Source organism: Polypterus senegalus, chromosome 15 (genome assembly GCF_016835505.1).
Source record: "Polypterus senegalus isolate Bchr_013 chromosome 15, ASM1683550v1, whole genome shotgun sequence".
In the NCBI taxonomy this organism is placed as follows: domain Eukaryota; kingdom Metazoa; phylum Chordata; class Cladistia; order Polypteriformes; family Polypteridae; genus Polypterus; species Polypterus senegalus.
Genome location: NC_053168.1, coordinates 93,779,225 through 93,801,264, shown reverse-complemented (window position 1 = coordinate 93,801,264; position 22,040 = coordinate 93,779,225). Strand labels below are relative to the sequence as shown.

The window sequence follows — 22,040 nt, the reverse complement described above, 5'->3', positions numbered from 1 at the left end:
TTTATTTTGTGACACGGCAAGGCTCGCAATCTCTTGATTATGAGTCAGCAGCCCTTAACGCTGTACTACCAAAGCAGTCATATCATCACCGTACACTAATCTGATTTCTTTTTCTTCGGTTATAGTCTTGAATAAAAGCACACTTGTTTTGTTATACTTGCACCTTTTGTGAAAGTGCTTATTTGATATTTGGACTTCAGTCTTCACACATTATACACTTCATGTCGAAATTTTGTTGGTATTACTAAAACATGAAAAATTTTGTCTTTTAGGTATGTATTCAACATTTCTGTCATGCTACACTTACATAGATCTTTGTAGACACAGAACATACATGAAATGCATGTGTTCCAAATAACTATGTATAATTTACACTATACAGCTCCCGGTACCTCACTAACAGATAAACAAAGCTTGAGCTGGGAGAGCGATTGGGCAGGATCCACCAATTCTTTACTACATCGCAATCTGGACACCACTTCCTCAAGTTCAGCAACCCTGAGCTCTAGTTGCTGGATAAGCTGGCATCTTCCACAGATGTAAGATTTCTGAAGCAGACTACGTTGAAGCCAGCTTAAAGAAAATCCTGCCTTGTATAGCCTTTTTTGAATTGAATATAATTTAATTACAAGTTTAACAAACTAGAAGACCTGTTCTTACAGCCATTTTCTTAGCCCCTATATTAACTATTTAAGGTGCTCTCAATACTAAATACTTTCTGCCTTCCATAGATGTCTTAGTTCAAGCTGCCTGCTGAATGTGTTTTTATTTCTTACTAGACTTTCCCTTAATCCTGTCTGTTTTCCTAGAAAACTGCGTTTAACACTTCCTTTGTTCAACCCAATACAACTATAAATACTATGACTATTTAAATGGCCTCCAGTATAAATTGGTCCTTTATTCCTGCGTTCCTCCTTGCATCAGTGCTTGTTGACATGTGCTTAATATAGCTGCATTAACTAGTAATATTTCATTTCTTCCTTTACTGGACATTTCACTCTTGTATATATTTTTAACAGATACGAAGCCAGATAATTTATTTACTTGCTGCCCACATGCCAAGACGCAACAAAATATTCGCACTTGCCTTTGTTCCTGGGTAGTTGGAAAAAAACCAGCAAAAACCAATCTAAAGGGGAAAAACGCTTGGAAACAATATACCTGATTCCTTTGAGGCAACAAAAAGCAAACCTTTAGGAACAAACACTATATTTTAATTATGTTTTATGCACACACAAAATGTAGCACCACTCAACACAATCTGCCAGCAGGAATGACCCCAGCATGCAGTATGTAATGATGCTGGTCCCCTACAGACTCCCTCTTGCCACATGGTTGTCTGCTGAACCAACACCGTGAGAGGATGGTGAAAAAGTGCTCAAGTGCTTTTATTAAAATCCAGTCAAAATAAAAGTAAAAACAACAAAAGTGTCAATTGTGCAGTGTTCAAAAAAAGTACTTATATAAATCCATAAAAATCCAAGAAAAAGTGGGAATAAAAATAATCAATGAATAAATCCTTTAAAAATCTGAGGTTAAAATGCAGACAAACTCTTCCTGATCTCAGCCCAACTCCTTCTCTTTCTCCCTGGCTCACCCATTGCTCGCGTAGCCGGCAGACACTCGGCAGCCACAAGCTCCTTTCGGCCGACCTCCATCTTGGCTGCCTCAAGGCATCACAGCCAGACCATCCAGGTCGGCTGTCCTGCCTTCTTCCTTCGCACTCATGTGGTCGCACCTCGGAAGCCTAGGGAAGGGCACCTGCCTTGCTCGCCATACTCCACCCGAATGTTCAGTGAGGAGAACTAACCCCTAGTGGGCAATAGCTAATGCTCCTTCATGGGACCCCAGCTCCCACTACTTCCTCCTTCCAGGTGGCCAGATCCTCGCCAAAACTGCTTTTCACGTCTTCTAACCTATTTTTATCTCTTTCCTTTTCTTTGATTCATCTCCCCCTTTCCTTGCGCCGACCCGTATATATACCCTCACATCTCCGTGGGTGCTGCGCCTTAATCACATGCTGCGGGAAGCCAATGAAGCAATTAAGAACGATCACAACCACAGGTGTGACTTACTCCAACTACCTCTTTAACTCCCCACGGTCATACAACCATGCCCACGGAAAGTGGCACGGCTTTATGAATTTAAAACTGGCTCTTTTGGTGTTTTTTGTTTTTTTTTGAAGCCGCGGACCCACTATACCACACAGTACATGCTCTGTACTTAATATACAGTATAAGGTTTTAATGGTCAAAATGTCTTTCTTGGTTTTAAACAGCAGAACACATTAGCAATAAATTATAAAATATTCTATTTCTTCATATTTCAGAATTCTTTTATGACCTGGCAGAATAATGCATTATGAGATTTTTAGTGAAGCATCCTGCATATTGTACTAGTCACTGATAAAATTTTTAATTGATATTGTCATTGTTTGCACCATTTATACTTATTATTAAAACAACAGCAGCATTTATTTATATAGCACATTTTAATACAAATGATGTAGCTCAAAGTGCTTTAAAGGTTGAAGAAAGAGAAAAAAGACAAAACATATTAAAAAATAAAATTAGCCAATATTAATTAACATGGAATAAAAGCAAGGTCTATTAGCCAGGGAGGACATAAAAAACAAAAATAACTCTAGATGGCTGGAGAACAAAAATAAAATCTGCAAGGGTCCTGAGGCCACAAGACCGCCCAGCCCCCGCTAGGCATTCTACCTAACATAAATGACCTCAATCAGTCCTCATGGTATTCAGGGTTCACATGGAAGAACCTCATGATGATGGTCATGTGGACTTCTGGCCTTTAATCCATCAATGTAGGGGCATCACGGTGCTTTGATTGGGTGGTGGTGGGGTAGATCGCCACCACAGAAAACCAGACAAAGAACAGCAGAGAAAATATGGGTTAGTACGGATTTCAGAGCCACCATGAATGATAATGATAATTAAATGCATATACAGAGTATCAGAATTAAGCTAAAATGAAGCTATGAGAAAGCTCATGTTAAAATGAGTTTTTAGCAGTTATTTTTTTTTTTAAATGCTCCACTTTATTAGCCTGGCGAATATCTTTTGGTAAACTATTCCAGATTTTACAGTAGGTGCATAACAGCAGAAGGCTGCCTTACCACTTTAAGTTTAATTCTTGGAATTGTAAGCAGAAATGTTTGTTTTATTGAAACATGGCTTCTAAATAAATATTCTTCTACAAAAAAGGTTAAAATGTAAGACTTAAGTCTCTTTACTTTGCAGACATATATTAGAAAGAAGTTGTTTGAAACTTACATAATCACCATTATTTCTTTAACAGTGCCAGATGTAAAATGCATTGCATCATTTTGTAAGTCAACCTGAAATATAAAGTAAATTAGACATTTTTTAAATCTATTTATGTTAATTTGAATAAGATTGAGACCTAAGTTATTGCTCGTAAATGGTAACTCATACAAAGATATATATGAGTATATATATTTAACCAAAATAATAAAGTAATTCATTTGTTCAATAATAATTGTTGTTTTTATCTTTGTCTTTCCTTTTTTCCCTTTTCTTTCTCTGTCTTTCTCTCTAGGGCCCTTTGGTAAGATGGCTTAAAGTCAACTTCAGTGAAGCATTTATTGCTTGGATTCATGTCAAAGCTTTGCGAGTTTTTGTTGAGTCAGTTTTAAGGTATACCATATGTTCCCATTTTTTTCATTATGCATGATTTGTCCTAACTTAATTGTAGGTAAATTGTGTATCTTTTTTATTGATACTTTATACTTTAGATATTTGTAATTTTAAACCACCTAAATATTTTTCTTCTACATTATCAGGCATCAATTTCAAACATATTACATCTCTTCCTACAAAAGAAAGCATAATTAACATCTGTTTTTTGAAACAAATATACTACTTCCTAGATTCAGGCATATATATATATAAGTTGCAATTTATAAACAGATTCAAGGGTTGAAAAATGTACTGTGTGTTTCTCATAATGTTCACTAATTATTAAAGTTTAAAGATCTATAAAAAACTAACATACATTTTGTAAGCCTTCTGTATTAATTTAAAAAAAAAATACAATTATATATGCAATAAAATATGTAATTTTACAAAGTTTTCATTAGGTGTAGTGGGAATTCAGTTTACCTTAATGGTAAGCTGTCTAAATGGTATTATTGTTTGTGTTAATTTCTACTGTCACATCATTATTCTATAACTAGTCATTCAAATGTGACTTCAGCATGCTACTCTTAGTTTTGTATAATTTGCTACTATAATATTTGAATCAATGATATCTTCTAATTAGGCCTATTGCAGTAATATTATTGAACTTGGCTTTGACTTTGTCGGTTTTATCCAGCGATGAACGCCCACAGGTTTATTTTCTCCAGGAGTCCTTTTTGACTGTGATTTGTTTTCCTCTCCCGTGCTGTCAACTGGATATCGAGCTGTATGTCTCCATTGTGATGATAATGGGCTTTATATTGATTTGTTTATGTCAATTATTAACAATGATATGTTCAATATTTAATATATATATATTTATTTACTGTACAATATTTACCATTTTACTGTTTCAGCATAGTTTTAAATATGAATCTGAAGGTAATGTTTTCTCTACATAACAATAATAGTATAAATACTTGTCAATTACTGAGCATTATCTGAGGAAATAATGAAAGGTTGTGAGAAAGCAACAGTACTATAACTTTTTTCTTTTCTTAGTTTCTCATTTTTAGTTAATCCTTTTATTATTTGGGCTTTTAATGTTTGCAAAATTTCTTTTTCTGTAATGTGATAATGAGCAGACGGATACTGTATTTAACTTATTAAAGGTATACAATATAGTCCTATAGTCATTACCTCATTAATATTTTCAAATTAATGTTATTTACTAATCTGCTTCAGATCATCATAGTTTTTAATTTCTTGTCCATTAGTCTTTAGATTAATTAATTAGCAGTGGAACTTTATTTTTTTTATTATTCTTGTATTTCTTGTTAGGTATGGGCTACCTGTAAATTTCCAAGCAATGTTACTGCAGCCCAGTAAGAAAACTATGAAGAAGCTGAGAGAGGTTTTATATGAGTTATACAAACATCTGGACAGCAGTGCAGCTGCCATTATTGATGTGGGTATCTTTATTGTATAAATATAAAAAAATGTATAAAAGTTATTAGCATCTGTTCTTAATGGGTTGCAGAATAATAGATGGTGTTTTAGATCAAGCAAAGTTTAACTATTTAATAATTCATTTTATTAGATTTCTTCATTCATTTAATATCAATTTAAACATATAAAAATCCAGTGTTTGCAAAATTATGCTTCTTCTCAACTGTAGTCTTAATAGATTCTATTCTTTTCCTTTGTAGGCAGCCATGGACATACCTGGTCTGAATTTAAGCCAGCAAGAATATTATCCATATGTTTACTATAAGATAGACTGCAATCTTCTGGATTTTAAATAGGCACCACTTGTGTAATTCCATTTATGTCAGTGCCCTGTTTTAGTGTATGGAGCAAGTAAGGTCATTGTCTTTAAGTTAAAGTATAAATACAGTATATGTATCTGTGTATCAGTCCATGCTTAAATACTCCTTGTACCTTTATAAAATGATAAAATCTCTTTGTTCACATATTGATGAAACAAATGAGAACAGATGTTATCAAGGATGGTTTACGTTTCTCAAAGGAGATGTCTTTTTTTTCCTTTGTGTATTTCTAAATAAATTATATTCAGTTTATTAAGAAATTTTCAAAGAAAAAAATCTCTATATTTAGAGCTGTAAACACAAGATCCATCCCTGTTATGTATAGTGCTGTGTAATAGCTATATCTTGTATTTTTGTCCACACAGCCATTATTGGCACAATGTGAAATTTTATTATTTAATTTATTTGTATTTGCTATGACCTGGAAGCATTAATTTGTAACCATAAATGGTTTTATTAGGTAGAGAAATATGTGTTTGGTGTCATAAAGATTATGTGTATTTGACATTTGAAAGATTATTTCTCAAGGTATCAAAATAAATGTTAAATTGACCTATGCTTATTCTGTTTTTTTATTTATTTATATTTTATTAGACTAGGGGGCTCCGCTCCCTGCTGGCTTCGCCCCCCGTGTTTGGTTTACTGGATATACAATTTAAAGAGATTGCAATTTTCATGAGAATTGTTACATATTCAGTTTTCACTTTTACTTTAAAAAGTTTTGTAAAAACAGTACTTGTTCTTTATTTCCGGCCCCGGCGTGGTTACATCTCTTTCTCTCAGGATGTATAACGCTGCTCGCATTGTGAAAGAGGGGCGGCTGAACACACGCTAAGGAGATGCCGTCAGATCATCTGCTGTCTTATTGCTGCTGGCGAGCTGCCTGTTCTGCTTTGTCGCATGTCGTTGTTTTAAGAGCTGTGAGCACATGATCCATGTCTGCCAAAAGCAATCCAACAACTGCTAGGTTAGATGTCCGTGGACTTGTTTTAAATGATGGCTCACTTGCCTTGTGTCTCGTGACGTTGTAAAAACAATACTTGTCCTTTATTTCCGGCCCTGGGCGTGGTTAAATGTCTTTCTCGCAGGACGTATAACGCTGCTCTGTTTGGAAGGGGGGGGGGCATCGTCGATCATTTTATAGCCTGTACAGCTGCTGTCCTTTTTGCCACTTCATGTCTCTGCTGCTTGCATTGTGATTGCTTCTCCGTGATCATAAATATACACCTGACCGAATTGTTTTCTTTGAAATTAAACTTGTTGCTTTAACTGTTGCAGGACCACAGATTCTCATAGCGTATGGTCCATTATTCTGTAAATCTACGTTTTGTGCATTGAATGATGCGAAGGCAAAAATACTTTGTTTTCTGCTCTTTGCCTTTTATTTCTGACCTCGCTTTGCCTGGTCCTGATGATTAATTTACTTTTGTTTGCACTAATGCGTCCTTTACTATCATTTTTTTTGATACTGTAGCAACTGACGTAATAAAGTGTCACAAAAGTTTTACTTGAACAATCACCAACTTCGTAACCCCAAGCACAACTTTCTAGCACCCTCTCCAACCCCTCATCCCCCAGGTCTTGCCACGCTTACTACACCAATCAATACCCCGCTATCAGTCTTCCGTGCTGTACTCCACCCTCCTTCAATTGGACCCAACAGTCACTAAAAACAAAGGCTTCAACCTGGCTGGGACACTACAATACTTTAGAATTTTACTGCTTTCATATTGTTTACCTTTCTCTGCATGTGTATCGCGCCAATGTTTGTTTGAGCCTTTCGAATTCCAATGCTTTTCATAATCTTTTAGCTGCATTTTTTTCTCTCCAACGCTTTTGGGTCTGTTTTCTCCACGCTTTCTTCTTTGCTTAGTCGCTGACGTTTCATCTAGAATGTATTGTCCTTATGCGCTTTATATGTACTGAGAACACAGGATCTGTGTGTGCTACGTGGCCTTTACACAACTTAGTGTTTTGCTGGCTGTGCTCTCTTATTTGATATTGTTTGCATCTCACGTCTCGTCGCCCTGTTTTTCCTTTCCAGGATTTTTTGTTTATAATAGACAGATATTTGTCGCATTATTTAGTGCATTTTCATTCTATTGGCAATGATGCCTTTTGGAGACGTAAATATCAGTCTACCAAGTAGCACCCTCTCTACTGTTTGTTTTCCATTTATTGTGCAGTAACGGTTGAGAATATTCAGAGTTATTTTTCATTAGTGAATGCCTTCATAATTGACATTGTTTTGACTTAGAATAAAACAAATCTTTCTTGCTATGCAATGTGAAAGATGCCTGGACACAGACAGCTCACAGTCCTTTAAGTCGTCTTCCCTTATCTTCTGCCACCTCCACTCCTCTCTTGAAAGCTCTGTCCACTACCAGCCAACTCGAGCTCCCTGTTTGGAGTGAGGCAGCCCCTATTATAATGAACCCGGATGAGCTCCAGGTGCTCCCTGATGACCATCCTATAGCACTTCTTGGTGTGGTGGAAGTGCTGCATGGGAACCCGGAAGCACTCTGGGTGTACCTGGTTCCTGTTCCGGCAGCACTTCCAGGTGTGGTGGAAGTGCTGCAGTTCATGGCTCTGGAACCATCCAGACGCTTCCTAGCAGTGGCCACCCCCCTAACCCCCCACAAGGTTTAGCTTCCAAGCTCCGTATCTTTGGACCTGATGCAATCTAGGGGGGCTGCCCTTTTGTACCCCAGGGAAGATATTGCCCCTTTCCCGGTCCTTCCCTTCTCCAGGCGTCCCGGTGGGGCAAGGTCTCCGGTCATCTGCCACAGCAATTAGATTATTATAAATTTGTCTTATCCATACATTTGACAGTAGTAAAAAAGAAATAAATCGGACAACCAATAAACAATATACAACAAAACCACATTATGAAGAGCAGTTGGAAATGATGACATAGCTCACTTTACACAGTAAACAGTATTTTACGTAATAATTTAATCCTGGCAGCATCAGGCACAAGAGAGGGTTCAGACCTTGATGGTGCATCACTTCTCTGATGGGACCACTATCACATACTGTATGTCCTCAGTCATAAGGGGATGTATTTGAGATGCAACCACTCACCAAACATGGTTTCTAACTCAAGACACTTGATCTCTGAGGGAATGGTACTAATCACTGCACAGTCCAAGTAATAATTACATAGACACCATTGAAAAAAGTATGTGCGTCCCCCCAGCATTACTTTTTTCACACAAGTGATTGTCACAACTTGGTATTTTAATTAGGTTACTGGTTTGTAAACCAAACACTATTTTTCATAGTCCTCTCAAAAAAGAGATAATCCATTAAAAATTTTAATTGCAAAAATTGCAATGTCTCAATTTGTAAGCATTCACTCCCTCCTCTCCCCCAGCCCCTTTCAGTAACTTGGTTTAGCCACCTCTCACAGCTATTAAAGGAAGTAATCTTTTTGGTCAAGTCTCTTATGAACATTGCACAACATGATATAGCAAGCTTTGTCCATTCCTTCTTTTAAAATTTCTCAAGCTTTGTTTGGTTAATATACAAACTGTGGCAGGTAGCAATTTTAAGGTCCCACAACAAATGTTTAAGAGGGTTAAGTTCGGGAATCTGCATTATGACAGGTGGCCTGACCTAGGCAGTGTGGCCATATTTTGTACACCCCTGTATGATGACATGCACTGAGCTCTGAAGTATATTTAGTTCATTAGAGATTGTCTTGGTATCCTTCCCCTAGATCTGTGCTTCACAATAATTTATTTCCCTGACATGGTCTGAAGGATCTTTTGTCTTCATTTTGGTCTGCTGAGCTGTTGGACTTAAGCTAGAGAAAGTGATATTTATCCTCATATCCAACATATTGTTTGAATTGGCAAGACAATAAATTGGATATAAAAGTTAGCATTGTATTTATAAGGAATGTGAATAATTTTTAAATCTCACCATTTTGATTTTTCCTTTTTTACGAATTGAATTTTTTCAGTATGCTTTTGATATGGCATGTCATGCATTGTTTTGTTCATCAGCTAGAAAATTTCTTACTTTAACATATTGTAAGTGCAAAAGCTAATTTGAGGGCTGAATTCTTGCTCAAGGCATTTGAATTCTACTTGTGCTTGAATCTCTGTAAAACTGTTTAAATAATGATAAATTATGTAGATTGGGAGCACTTGTATAGGCAGAGGTGAGTCAAAGTATTCATTTAACTAGAGATGCTGCTCTAATGCTCTAATAGTAATGACTTCTAAAAATCCAAAACCATTTCTACCATTTTGCATTATTCAGTTCTAGAATGTTCTGGTTACACCAACTGACTGACAGGTCCTCCACCATTCTGTATGGCATTTTATCTTCATTTGAGATCAGCAGTGTTACAGACAGGTGGAGACGTTGGTGTAGCGGGAGAAACTGAGTTCAACTAGAGCACATCCCTAATGTCTGACCATGTATGTGTTCAGGGTGAATGCCTTCTGACATCTGTTCATTAGAAAGTCAGAGATCCACAGTATCATCCAAGTTCATAAGTAGGAGTTTGTTATTGAGAGATTCTGGTATAGCTGCATGAAATCCTGAACATTTACATGCCTTGTAGTTTGAAGGGATGTCAAACTTGACAATTGTAGTTCCTAATCTCTTCACCAGCTGATACCCTATGGCCTCTAGTCACATAATCTTGTATGTCATGTGAGTGTTTGATGACTTCACAGTACAGTTCACTTTTCCAAAGTATCAAGAGTTTGCTGCTTTTTCTACCAGCTAATAACATGCTACCTGGCAAAGCTGGGACCCACGCAAAAGGTATGGTGAGGTCAGATGCAATCTCTCTGAAACACAAGACCATCAGACTGACGAATCTCTCCAAAATACCTGTGTTCTTTATTCCCTGGCTCTGTGTTATGCATTGTACTTTTGGATGTATCATCCACTGCATGCTGTGGCTCATCAATTTTATTCCCCTGTAGTTACTGCAGTCCTGCAAATCCCCCTTATTCTTAAATACAGTGGTGTGAAAAACTATTTGCCCCCTTCCTGATTTTTTATTCCTTTGCATTTTTGTCACACAAAATGTTTCTGATCATCAAATACATTTAAACATTTGTCAAATATAACACAAGTAAACACAAAATGCAGTTTTTAAATGATGGTTTTTATTATTTAGGGAGAAAAAAAAATCCAAACCTACATGGCCCTGTGTGAAAAAGTAATTGCCCCCTTGTTAAAAAATAACCTAACTGTGGTGTATCACACCTGAGTTCAATTACCGTAGCCAACCCCAGGCCTGATTACTGCCACACCTGCTTCAATCAAGAAATCACTTAAATAGGAGCTGCCTGACACAGAGAAGTAGACCAAAAGCACCTCAAAAGCTAGACATCATGCCAAGATCCAAAGAAATTCAGGAACAAATGAGAACAGAAGTAATTGAGATCTATCGGTCTGGTAAAGGTTATAAAGCCATTTCTAAAGCTTTGGGACTCCAGCGAACCACAGTGAGAGCCATTATCCACAAATGGCAAAAACATGGAACAGTGGTGAACCTTCCCAGGAGTGGTCGGCCGACCAAAATTACCCCAAGAGCGCAGAGACGACTCATCCAAGAGGTCACAAAGACCCCAGGACAACGTCTAAAGAACTGCAGGCCTCACTTGCCTCAATTAAGGTCAGTGTTCACGACTCCACCATAAGAAAGAGACTGGGCAAAAACGGCCTGCATGGCAGATTTCCAAGACGCAAACCACTGTTAAGCAAAAAGAACATTAAGGCTCGTCTCAATTTTGCTAAGAAACATGTCAATGATTGCCAAGACTTTTGGGAAAATACCTTGTGGACTGTTGAGACAAAAGTTGAACTTTTTGGAAGGCAAATGTCCCGTTACATCTGGCGTAAAAGGAACACAGCATTTCAGAAAAAGAATATCATACAAACCGTAAAATATGGTGGTGGTAGTGTGATGGTCTGGGGTTGTTTTGCTGCTTCAGGACCTGGAAGGCTTGCTGTGATAGATGGAACCATGAATTCTACTGTCTACCAAAAAATCCTGAAGGAGAATGTCCGCCATCTGTTCGTCAACTCAAGCTGAAGCGATCTTGGGTGCTGCAACAGGACAATGACCCAAAACACACCAGCAAATCCACCTCTGAATGGCTGAAGAAAAATAAAATGAAGACTTTGGAGTGGCCTAGTCAAAGTCCTGACCTGAATCCAATTGAGATGCTATGGCATGACCTTAAAAAGGCGGTTCATGCTAGTAAACCCTCAAATAAAGCTGAATTACAACAATTCTGCAAAGATGAGTGGGCCAAAATTCCTCCAGAGCGCTGTAAAAGACTCATTGCAAGTTATCGCAAACGCTTGATTGCAGTTATTGCTGCTAAGGGTGGCCCAACCAGTTATTAGGTTCAGGGGGCAATTACTTTTTCACACAGGGCCATGTAGGTTTGGATTTTGTTTCTCCCTAAATAATAAAAACCATCATTTAAAAACTGCATTTTGTGTTTACTTGTGTTATATTTGACTAATGGTTAAATGTGTTTGATGATCAGAAACATTTTGTGTGACAGACATGCAAAAGAATAAGAAATCAGGAAGGGGGCAAATAGTTTTTCACACCACTGTATCTGCACCATTACACTTCTTCTCCACTCCTCAGGCATCCTCTCACTTTCCCAGACCCAGACTTTTATTACTTCTAATCCCCTTATTAGCAATGGTCACTTTATTACTGGAAAGGATATCAGTTAGTAAAAATCTTTTGTAATATTTTACACTGCATTACTTGCTCATCACCTTATCTTAAATAGTTGGAAAAATCCCAATCCATTTATTTAAACACAGTGAGAAAAGGACTTCTTATTTGGTTTAAAAGAAAAAAAAGTAAGATTTCAATTCAAAGAACTGTTTAAAGCTTCCTTTGAATCTAAGAATTTATTACTGTTATCTTTAAGTAAGCAGGCTGGGCCCGTTAACTCTCTTGATGCGTCAATATTTTTGAACAACTACATTCATGACTCTTCAGATTAACTGGGTTTGGTACTGAAATTAAATTTAAAATAAAACATTACTTATTGTAAGCTAAGTTGATCTGTGCCATTCTTGTAAGGAAAAAAGTAGAGTCTCAAATTTGTCTTGATGCTCTTCTTTATTCTCGCCAATTTGCTTAAGGTCATGTCACATTACACAGCACTTCCAGTCGTAGGCTTCATTTTATGATTTTAGAGAATTGGGTGCTGTCTTGTAACACCCAGTCTTATAGGGTTATATACCCAGTGACTTAGTCCAACAAATCTGCAACTCCCCCCAAGAAAATCAAATGGGCTTGACTTTGTAGTAAGTCATGGGGAGGCTCTGTTTGCATGGGAGCTGAAAACCAATGAAAACTCTCCACCCTGGAGAGGTAGAGATATGCACTAGAGAGGAGAGGAATGAAGGTAAGTAGGAACAAGACGGAATACATGTGTGTAAATGAGAGGGATGTCAGTGGAATGGCGAGGATGCAAGGAGTAGAGTTGGCAAAGGTGGATGAGTTTAAATACTTAGGATCATGTGGAAGAGAGTGCAGGCAGAGTGGAATGGGTGGAGAAAGTGTCAGGAGTAATTTGTGACAGGCAGGTATCAGCAAGAGTGAAAGGGTAGGTCTACAGGACTGTAGTGAGACCAGCTATGTTATATGGGTTGGAGAAGGTGTCACTGACCAGAAAGCAGGAGACCGAGCTGGAGGTGGCAGAGTTAAAGATGCTAAGATTTGCATTGGGTGTGACGAGAATGGATAGGATTAGAAATGAGTACATTAGAGAGTCAGCTCAAGTTGGACGGTTGGGAGACAAAGTCAGAGAGGCGAGATTGCGTTGGTTTGGACATGTGCAGAAGAGAGATGCTGGGTATATTGGGAGAAGGATGCTAAGGATAGAGATGCCAGGGAAGAGGAAAAGAGAAAGGTCTAAACGAAGGTTTATGGATGTGGTGAGAGAGGACATGCAGGTGATGGGTGTAACAGAACAAGATGCAGAGGACAGAAAAATATAGAAGATGATCTGCTGTGGCAACCCCTAACGGGAGCAGCCAAAAGAAGAAGAAGTAATAAAAGTCTGAGTGTACCTAAGACATATCCAAACTTTGAGCATTGTTATTAGGCACCCATCTTGCTAAGGCACAAATTTTGGGTGTGAGTGAAGTGGATTCCTAGCAACACTGCTCACATATTGCATAAACAAAGTTGAGGTAGTTGGGTGTGGTGCTCATTTTTTGGTTGAATTGCACTGTGCATTCCACAAATTGATGAGGGGTTTATTTTTACAATGGCTGATTACAATTCTTTATCTGAACAGATTTATAACAAGATTTCCAGATGGATTTCTTGTTTTGGAAGTCATTGTAACTGGTTTTTAAATAAGACTGGAGAAGTTTTGCTTTTTTGGGACTGAGATGATTGTTGATAATTTAAACTGGTCAAGCAAAGGTTAAACAAAAGTCTATAAAAGCATGTCGGAATTGATCAGCACATTGTCTTAGAGTAGAGGAAGAGACGTTATCTGATTTAGCCACATTAAACACGTTATTTCTCTAGAAGAGTAATCTTAGTTCATGTATGTGTAGTGGGAAGAAGGAATGGTAGTCCAATAACCTGGTTGTACTGTAGATTAAATTATTTAGCTAAGACACAGTTAAACAGAACAGAATACTGTGATAAAACCATTACCAGCTCCAAAGCAGACAAATAATTGAAGCACTTCAATTTTATTGCATCATGATCAGATTATTAATTAAAAAATACCTTTGAATCAAAACTCACCTGCAAGCAAGAGTCCTGACACAGACAGACAACAGCGAGCACATCACAGCCATCCTGCTGCACCTTCACTGCTCCCTGTGCCTTATAGGATTTAATATCAAATTCTCTTATTAACCTGCCCACTAAAGTCCTCTGATTCTGTGCCCACACTAACCTGCACTCTGTGGGTGACAGCAGAACCTTCAGCTGTATAGCGCCCAGGCTTTGGAATGACCGCCAAAAATAAATGAGATCAGTTGATTCCATTCATTTTTTTTAACTCATTCATTTAGATGAACATTAAACAGACCTGACATTCTGCCCCTTCTTTCAGTTTACCCCCTCTATCTGTCCAGGTTCTCAAGGTTTACGTTTGTATCACAAATTGTTATTTGTTCAATATTTTTTTGTAGTATTATATGTTGTATTTTATTCTGAATTATTGTCTTTTATTCTGTTAGAATATGTTGTATATCCTAAAGTGAAGATATTATTTGTAGCCAGTGTTATATAGGTCCTTCCTTGTTCTTTCTGAATTTTGGGCATAGAAAGGGTAATGTATAAATAAATTGTGTTATTGTTAGTATTTCTATTTTTTTCTTTTGGTGGCTCGTCATTTAGAATCGTGACAACATCTAGAGCAGTTCTATATAAGGCAATTAATATATAACATAATTCAGTGTAGAATATGTATTGCTGTTTTCTTCACATATATGTTTAAAAATATTAGATTGGCTTAAATGTTCATTCTAAATTGGTTTAGAACAATATTACACACATGAATTGTACATAAAAAAAAATCACTTTTATTATTAACGTTTTACTAAACTCTAATGTGGTGTAAACATTGTAATTATATTGTATATTTCGTTTCATGAATGTAAACGAAAAACTATTTTCAAATTTTCAATTAACACAAATCTTAAAGATTTTAATTTTGTCGACATGTTAAATGGTTCCCACAAACCTAAACAAAGTAAATGTTAATAGTTTATGTCACAGAAATGGTCTGTATTGTTTAGTTTGATGTATGACACAACGTGATGGCAGAAACCCTCCAAAATTCACAATGATGCATCTTTGGTTTGATGCACTGTTTTTCCTTCTCATTTTTATCTCTTAATTTTTGAACGGGTCCTTGACCCAACGTTACTTTCCAGGCTTTGCCGGGACCTGCCAAAACCTTCCAAATGGCATCTTTCGAACTTCCGTCCTGAGATCAGTTTGTGAGAGACTTAGCCAAGACCGGACCGGAGTAAAATGGGCGTGACATATCATTTTCGACTTCAGCCAATCATATATTAAATTTGTGTACATCAGGAACTTATTAGCCAATCGCAAATGTAAACGTTGTGGTCAATCACCATTTCATTCAGAAAATCGCCAGTTGGTGTTATTTGTCATTCATGTTCCACTTTAGCCAAATGCCTTATGGGTATGTAAAAAGAAAGGTGGGAGTAATTTCTAAAGGTGGACAGTCAAGAAAGTGACTGTAAGAGACGGGGTGTATATTCTTAAAATACTTCTGCGGCGGTAGTCTACTAGTGCCAATATCTTGCACTATAGCACTCTGTCACGTGCATTATTAAGACTACAGTGTACAGTGATCCCTCGCTATATTGCGCTTCGACTTTCGCGGCTTCACTCTATCGCGGATTTTAAATGTAAGCATATCTAAATATATATTACAGAATTTTTACTGGTTCACGGATTTCTGCAGACAATGGGTCTTTTAAGTTATGGTACATGCTTTCTCAGTTGCTTTGCCCAGTTGATTTCATACAAGGGACGCTATTCTAAGATGGCTGAGAAGCTACCCAATCAGAGCACGTAATACATATTAAATAAAACTCCTCAATGATATACGATATGCTTCCTGTGCGGGGCTTCGCATACTTGAAAGCCCAAACAGCACATATTGATTTTTGATTGTTTGCTTGTCTCTGCCTCTCTCTCTTTCTCTCTCTCTGACATTCTCTGCTCCTGACGGAGGGGGTGTGAGCAGAGGGTCTGTTTACACAGAGGCTGTTTGCCTAGAGGATACAGACGCTCCTCTAAAAAATGCTGAAAGAATACCTTCACATTGCTGCTTTCCTTGTAGCTGCTTTGTCCGGGGGGTGCCTCGCATACTTAAAAGCCCAAAAAGCCCCATTGATTTTTGACTGTTTGCTTTTCTCGCTCGCTCTCTCTCTCTCTGACATTCTCTGCTCCTGAGGCACACTTTGAAGAGTAACATATGTTTTTATTCTTTTAATTGTGAGACGGAACTGTCATCTCTGTCTTTTCATGGAGCACAGTTTAAACATTTGACTAAAGGGTGTTATTTCATGTCTAGAGGGCTCTAATAATGTTAGAAAATGTATTTAGAAGGTCGTAAACAGGTTTTCTATGCTCTAACTGTGAAAATATTCGATTTATAAATAAAGAATCCTACTTCGCGGAAATTAATTTATTGCGGCAGAGTCTGGAACGGATTAACCGTCATAAACGAGGGTTGACTGTACTTTAACCACCGTCATTTATGACTAGCTGTTTAAAACATTATGATCCTAAAAATTTTAATATTCATTGTTACTAAAGAACATCTGAAGAAAATTTCAATGACCATATGAATACAAATTTGTGTCTGCCTAATTTTAATGTATTGACGTAGACTTAAGTGTGGGCTATACTTGATTAAGTCAATCAGATTAAAACAAATATTTGACTGTTCTTGTTTACTCGTATGTCCAAATGAAACAATCACCTACATTAACAACTAGAGAGGGCTATAAACATATTACAATTTTAAACTTTGAATAAATTGTCAAAGTTAAATCTTTATTTCTGTAATACACAACCCTAAAATGTGTTTTGTTACTTTTTATCAACGTTTATTTATGTATTCCTATTATTCCATTTTAGCCCCTTCTGCCTGCTGAACAGCCTGTGTTCTTTGTTTGCTGATGTTTGTTAAATATTCTACAGTCTAGTGAGCTCTAATGAGTTTGTTGCCTGTGGATCTTATATTCAAGTTTTTTTATCTGTATTATGATTACAGAATATTACAAATCACATACTTGACACACTCACGTTCATGTATTAGGGAACAGACAACATTAAGAAATCTGGCAATAAAATTGTGAATTGAGAACATCCTTTGGCTGACTCTGCATGTTTTCAGTGTTAAATGTAAGAAACACAGTTATCATTATGCTAATAGTCACCTTTCAATAATTATTTTTATAATGAAATTTCATCCATCCATCCTCTTCCGCTTATCCGAGATCGGGTCACGGGGGCAGCAGCTTGAGCAGAGATGCCCAGACTTCCCTCTCCCTGGCTACTACTTCTAGCTCTTCTGGGGAAATCCCGAGGCATTCCCAGGCCAGCCGGGAGACATAGTCCATCCAGCGTGTCCTGGGTCTTCCCTGGGGCCTCCTCCCAGTTGGACATGTCTGGAACACCTCACCAGGGAGGAGTCCAGGAGGCATACTGATCAGATGCCTGAGCCACCTCATCTGACTCCTCTTGATGCAGAGGAACAGCGGCTCTACTCTGAGCCCCTCCCAGATGACTGACCTTCTCACCCTCTCTTTAAGGGAAAGCCCAGACACCCTACGGAGGAAACTCATTTCAGCTGCTTGTATTCACGATCTCGTTCTTTTGGTCAGGTGAGGGTAGGAATATAAACCGACTGGTAAATTGAGAGCTTTGCCTTATGGCTCAGCTCCTTTTTCACCACGACAGACCGATGCAGACCCTACATCACTGCGGACGCCACACCGGTCCGCCTGTCGATCTCGCGCTCCATTCTTCCCTCATTCTTGAACAAGACCCCGAGATACTTGAACTCCTCCATTTGGGGCAGGATCTCGCTCCCAACCCTGAGAGGGCACTCCACCCTTTTCCGGCTGACGACCATGGTCTCGGATTTGGAGGTACTGATTCCCATCCCAGCCGCTTCACACTCAGCTGCGTACCGATCCAGAGAGAGCTGAAGATCACGGCCTGATGAAGCAAACAGGACAACAACATCTGCAAAAAGCAATGACCCAATCCTGAGTCCACCAAACCGGACCCCCTCAACACCCTGGCTGCACCTAGAAATTCTGTCCATAAAAGTTATGAACAGAATTGGTGACAAAGGGCTGCCCTGGTAGAGTACAACTCTCACTGGAAACAGTTTTCATTAACTGCCGGCAATGCGGAACAAGCTCTGACACTGGTTGTACAGGGACCGAACAGCCTTTATCGGGGGTCCGGTACTCCATACTCCCGGAGCACCCCCCACAGGATTCCCCGAGGGTCGAACGCCTCTTCCAAGTCCACAAAACACATGTAGACTGGTTGGGCAAACTCCCATGAACCCTCCAGGACCCTGCTAAGGGTGTAGAGCTGGTGCACTGTTCCACGGCCAGGACAAAAACCACACTGTTCCTTCTCCAGGACGAAAACCACACTGTTCCTCCTGAGTCCGAGGTTCAACTATCTGATGGGCCCTCCTCTCCAGGACTCCCAAATACACTTTTCCAGGGCGACTGAGGTGTGTGATCCCTCTGTAGTTAGAACACACCATCCGGTCCCCCTTCTTAAAGATGGGGATCACCACCAAGGTCTGCCAATCCAGAGGCACTGTCCCCAATGTCCATGCGATGTTGCAGAGACATGTCAACCAAGACAGTCCTACAACATCCAGAGCCTTGAGGAACTCCGGGCGTATCTCATCCACTCCCGGGGCCCTGCCACCAAGGAGTTTTTTGACCACCTCGGTGACCTCAGTCCCAGAGATGGCAGAGCCCACCTTCGAGTCCCCAGGCTCTGCTTCCTCATTGGAAGGAATGTTAGTAGGATTGAGGAGGTCTTCGAAGTACTCCCCCCCACCGACCTGATTCAAGGTCAGCAGTGCACCATCCCCATTATATACAGTGTTGACAATGCACTGCTTCCCCCTCCTGAGATGCCGGATGGTGGACCAGAATCTCCTCGAAGTCATCTGCCGGAGGTGGGAGTTGAAGCTACTTTTGACAGGGGACTCTGTCACATGTTCCCAGCAGACCCTCGCAACATGTTTGGGCCTACCAGGCCTGACCGGCATCCTCCTCCACCATCGAAGCCTACTCACCACCAGGTGGTGATCATTTGACAGCTCCACCCCTCTTTTTCACCCAAATGTCCAAGACATTTGGCCGCAAGTCCAATGACACGACCACAAAGTTGATCATCGAACTGAGGCCTAGGGTGTCCTGGTACCAAGTGCACATATGAACACCCCTATGCTTGAACATGGTGTTCGTTATGGACAATCTGTGATGAGCACAGAAGTCCAATAACAAAACACCGCTCGAGTTCAGATCGGGGCCATTCCTCCCAATCACGCCCTTTCAGGCCTCACTGTCATTGCACACGTGAGCATTGAAGTCTCCCAGCAGTACGAGGGAGTCACCAGAAGGTATGCCCTCTAGCACCCTCTCCAGGGACTCCAAAAAGGGTCCCAACCCCCACACTCGCAGGTGGAGGGAGGCTACTTTCTCGTCCACTGTAGTAAACCCAAATGAACAGGCCCCAAGTTGGCAGGCAATAAGTATGCCCACACCCACTCAGCGCCTCTCACGGCAGGCAACTCCAGAGTGGTTGAGAGTCCAGCCCCTCTCTAGGAGATTGGTTCCAGAGTCCAACCTGTGCATCGAGGTGAGCCGACTATATCTAGCCAGAACCTCTCAACCTCGCACACTAACTCAGGCTCCTTCCCCTTCAGAGAGGTGACATTCCACATCCCAAGAGCCAGCTTCTGTAGCTGAGGATCGGACCGCCAAGGTTTCTGCCTTCAGCCACCACACAACTCACACTGCACCCGACCTCCTTGGCCCCTCCCATAGGTGGTGAGCCCATGGGAAGGAGGACCCATGTTGCCTGTTCGGTCTGTGCCCGGCTGAGCCCCATGAGTACAGTCACCCGCCAGCGAGCTCCAACTCCAGGCCTGGTTCCAGAGGGGGGCCCCGGTGACCTGCGTCCAGGCGAGGGAAAACGGCGTCCAAATTTTTTATTCTTTTTAGGAGGTTTTCTTGAACCGCACTTTGTCTAATCCCTCACCTAGGACCAGTTTGCCTTGGGTGGCCCTACCAGGGGCATAAAGCCCCGGACAACAGAGCTCCTAAGATCATTGGGACATGCAAACCCCTCCACCACGATAAGGTGGCAGTTCGAGGAGGAGTATGATGAAATTTAGTATGTTAAACGGTCTGCGGAGAGCAAATATTATGCCTTAAAAAGAAAAATTTTGCAGTTTTTGTGACTGTACACCTGTTAATCAGACTATTCAATTATTTAATTTAATTGGACCTTTATTACTTTTGGGATGTTTAATACCTCTTTAACACCATCAAAAAACATGTTTATTATAATTTGTATTATTTGTAAAAGTACATTTAGAGATTAAAACATGACAGATGTTTGTTTGTTGTTCATATCTCATTTAGCCTCAGTTTGACTCTATCAGGTCCTAGTGATGCATTAAACACATCAGCCTGTCTTTAGTGTCTCTTAGACTGTATGAGACCAACTGCATAGCAGGCACTGATGTGCATCAGTATAACTACTGTTAACAAGTTAGAGATGGCAGATATTTCAGCTGGACATAGTCCTTTATGACTGCACAAGCAAACATCATATTAATAGCACACAGATTGTGTATACTCCAGTACAAAGACAAACAGAACAGAATTATGGCCCTGCCTTAATTCTCTTCTACATAACAACCTGTACGAGCTGTAAATTACACCACTTTACTGGTCAGTTTACCACATACTACACAGAGTCTGTTAAGTCTTAACCATTAAATAATTCAATCTGAACAGCTGGGAATTTATTTTGACAATGATATTTCTGGTAAGGCATTTTTTTAATTCTCATTTGTCATAAGTATATACTGAAAAACTGGTTTACATCAATGTAGTTTTCTATAGGATATCTATATTGTCACGCTTGGGTCACAGATTTGCACAGAAACACAGGAGATTGTAGAGACAGGAACTTTATTCAAACACTTCAAGTAAACTTATGTCTCTTTCAAAAGTAAAAAAAACTCAATGTGAAGACAGAGGTGACAGTTCTGTCTTTCAATTAAAAGAATGCAAAAACATCTTCCTCATCATAGGGGTGCACATCAGGAGCGGAGCTACCAACAGGAGCAGAGGATGTCTGGAGGAGGAGGAGAGAGAGACAGAGAAAGTAAAGAGCCAAAAAGGATAGATGCTGTTCAAGCTTTTAAGTATGTGAAGTGTATCATGCAACAGCACTAGTCCAGAAAGTACGGGAGCAAAGAGAAGGTAAACTATTTATTCCCATTGTATCAGCGTTTAAGAGGAGGTTTTGGAGGAGCATCCGTGTCTTCTAGGGTGCTGAACGCACCCCTGTTAACGATATATACTGCCCAAAAAAGTAAAGAAACCCTTTTTAATGAGAGTGTAGCATCAAGTCAATGAAACTTCTGGGCTATTGATCTGGTCAGTTAAGTAGCAGAGGTGGTTGTTAATCAGTTTCAGCTGCTTTGGTGCACTAGAGGGGCAACAATGAGACAACCCCCAAAACAGGAATGGTCTAACAGGTGGAAGCCACTGACATTTTTCCCTCCTCATCTGTTTTTTCACTCATTTTGCATTTGGCTACAGTCAGTGTCACTACTGGTAGCATGAGGCCATACCTGGACCCTACAAAGCTGGCGCAAGTAATCCAACTTCTCCAGGATGGCACATCAATACGTGCCATTGCCAGAAGGTTTTCTGTGTCTCCCAGCACAGTCTCAAGGGCATGGAGGAGATT

The 22,040-nt window shown here is 39.6% G+C and overlaps 1 protein-coding gene across 3 annotated transcripts in view; it reads left to right on the top strand.

Moving 5' to 3' along the window:
- The window catches only part of LOC120515778 (V-type proton ATPase subunit C 1-A), a 349,765-nt gene extending 343,719 nt beyond the window's left edge, over positions 1–6,046 (top strand). For all 3 annotated transcript variants that reach the window (XM_039737077.1, XM_039737076.1, XM_039737078.1), the window contains exons 11-13: positions 3,580–3,677; positions 5,001–5,127; positions 5,369–6,046. In XM_039737077.1, the coding sequence (XP_039593011.1) occupies positions 3,580–3,677; positions 5,001–5,127; positions 5,369–5,464 (321 nt within the window). In that variant the 3' untranslated portion in view covers positions 5,465–6,046. The remainder of the gene's footprint in view (positions 1–3,579; positions 3,678–5,000; positions 5,128–5,368) is intronic.
- Positions 6,047–22,040: the final 15,994 nt, after the last annotated feature.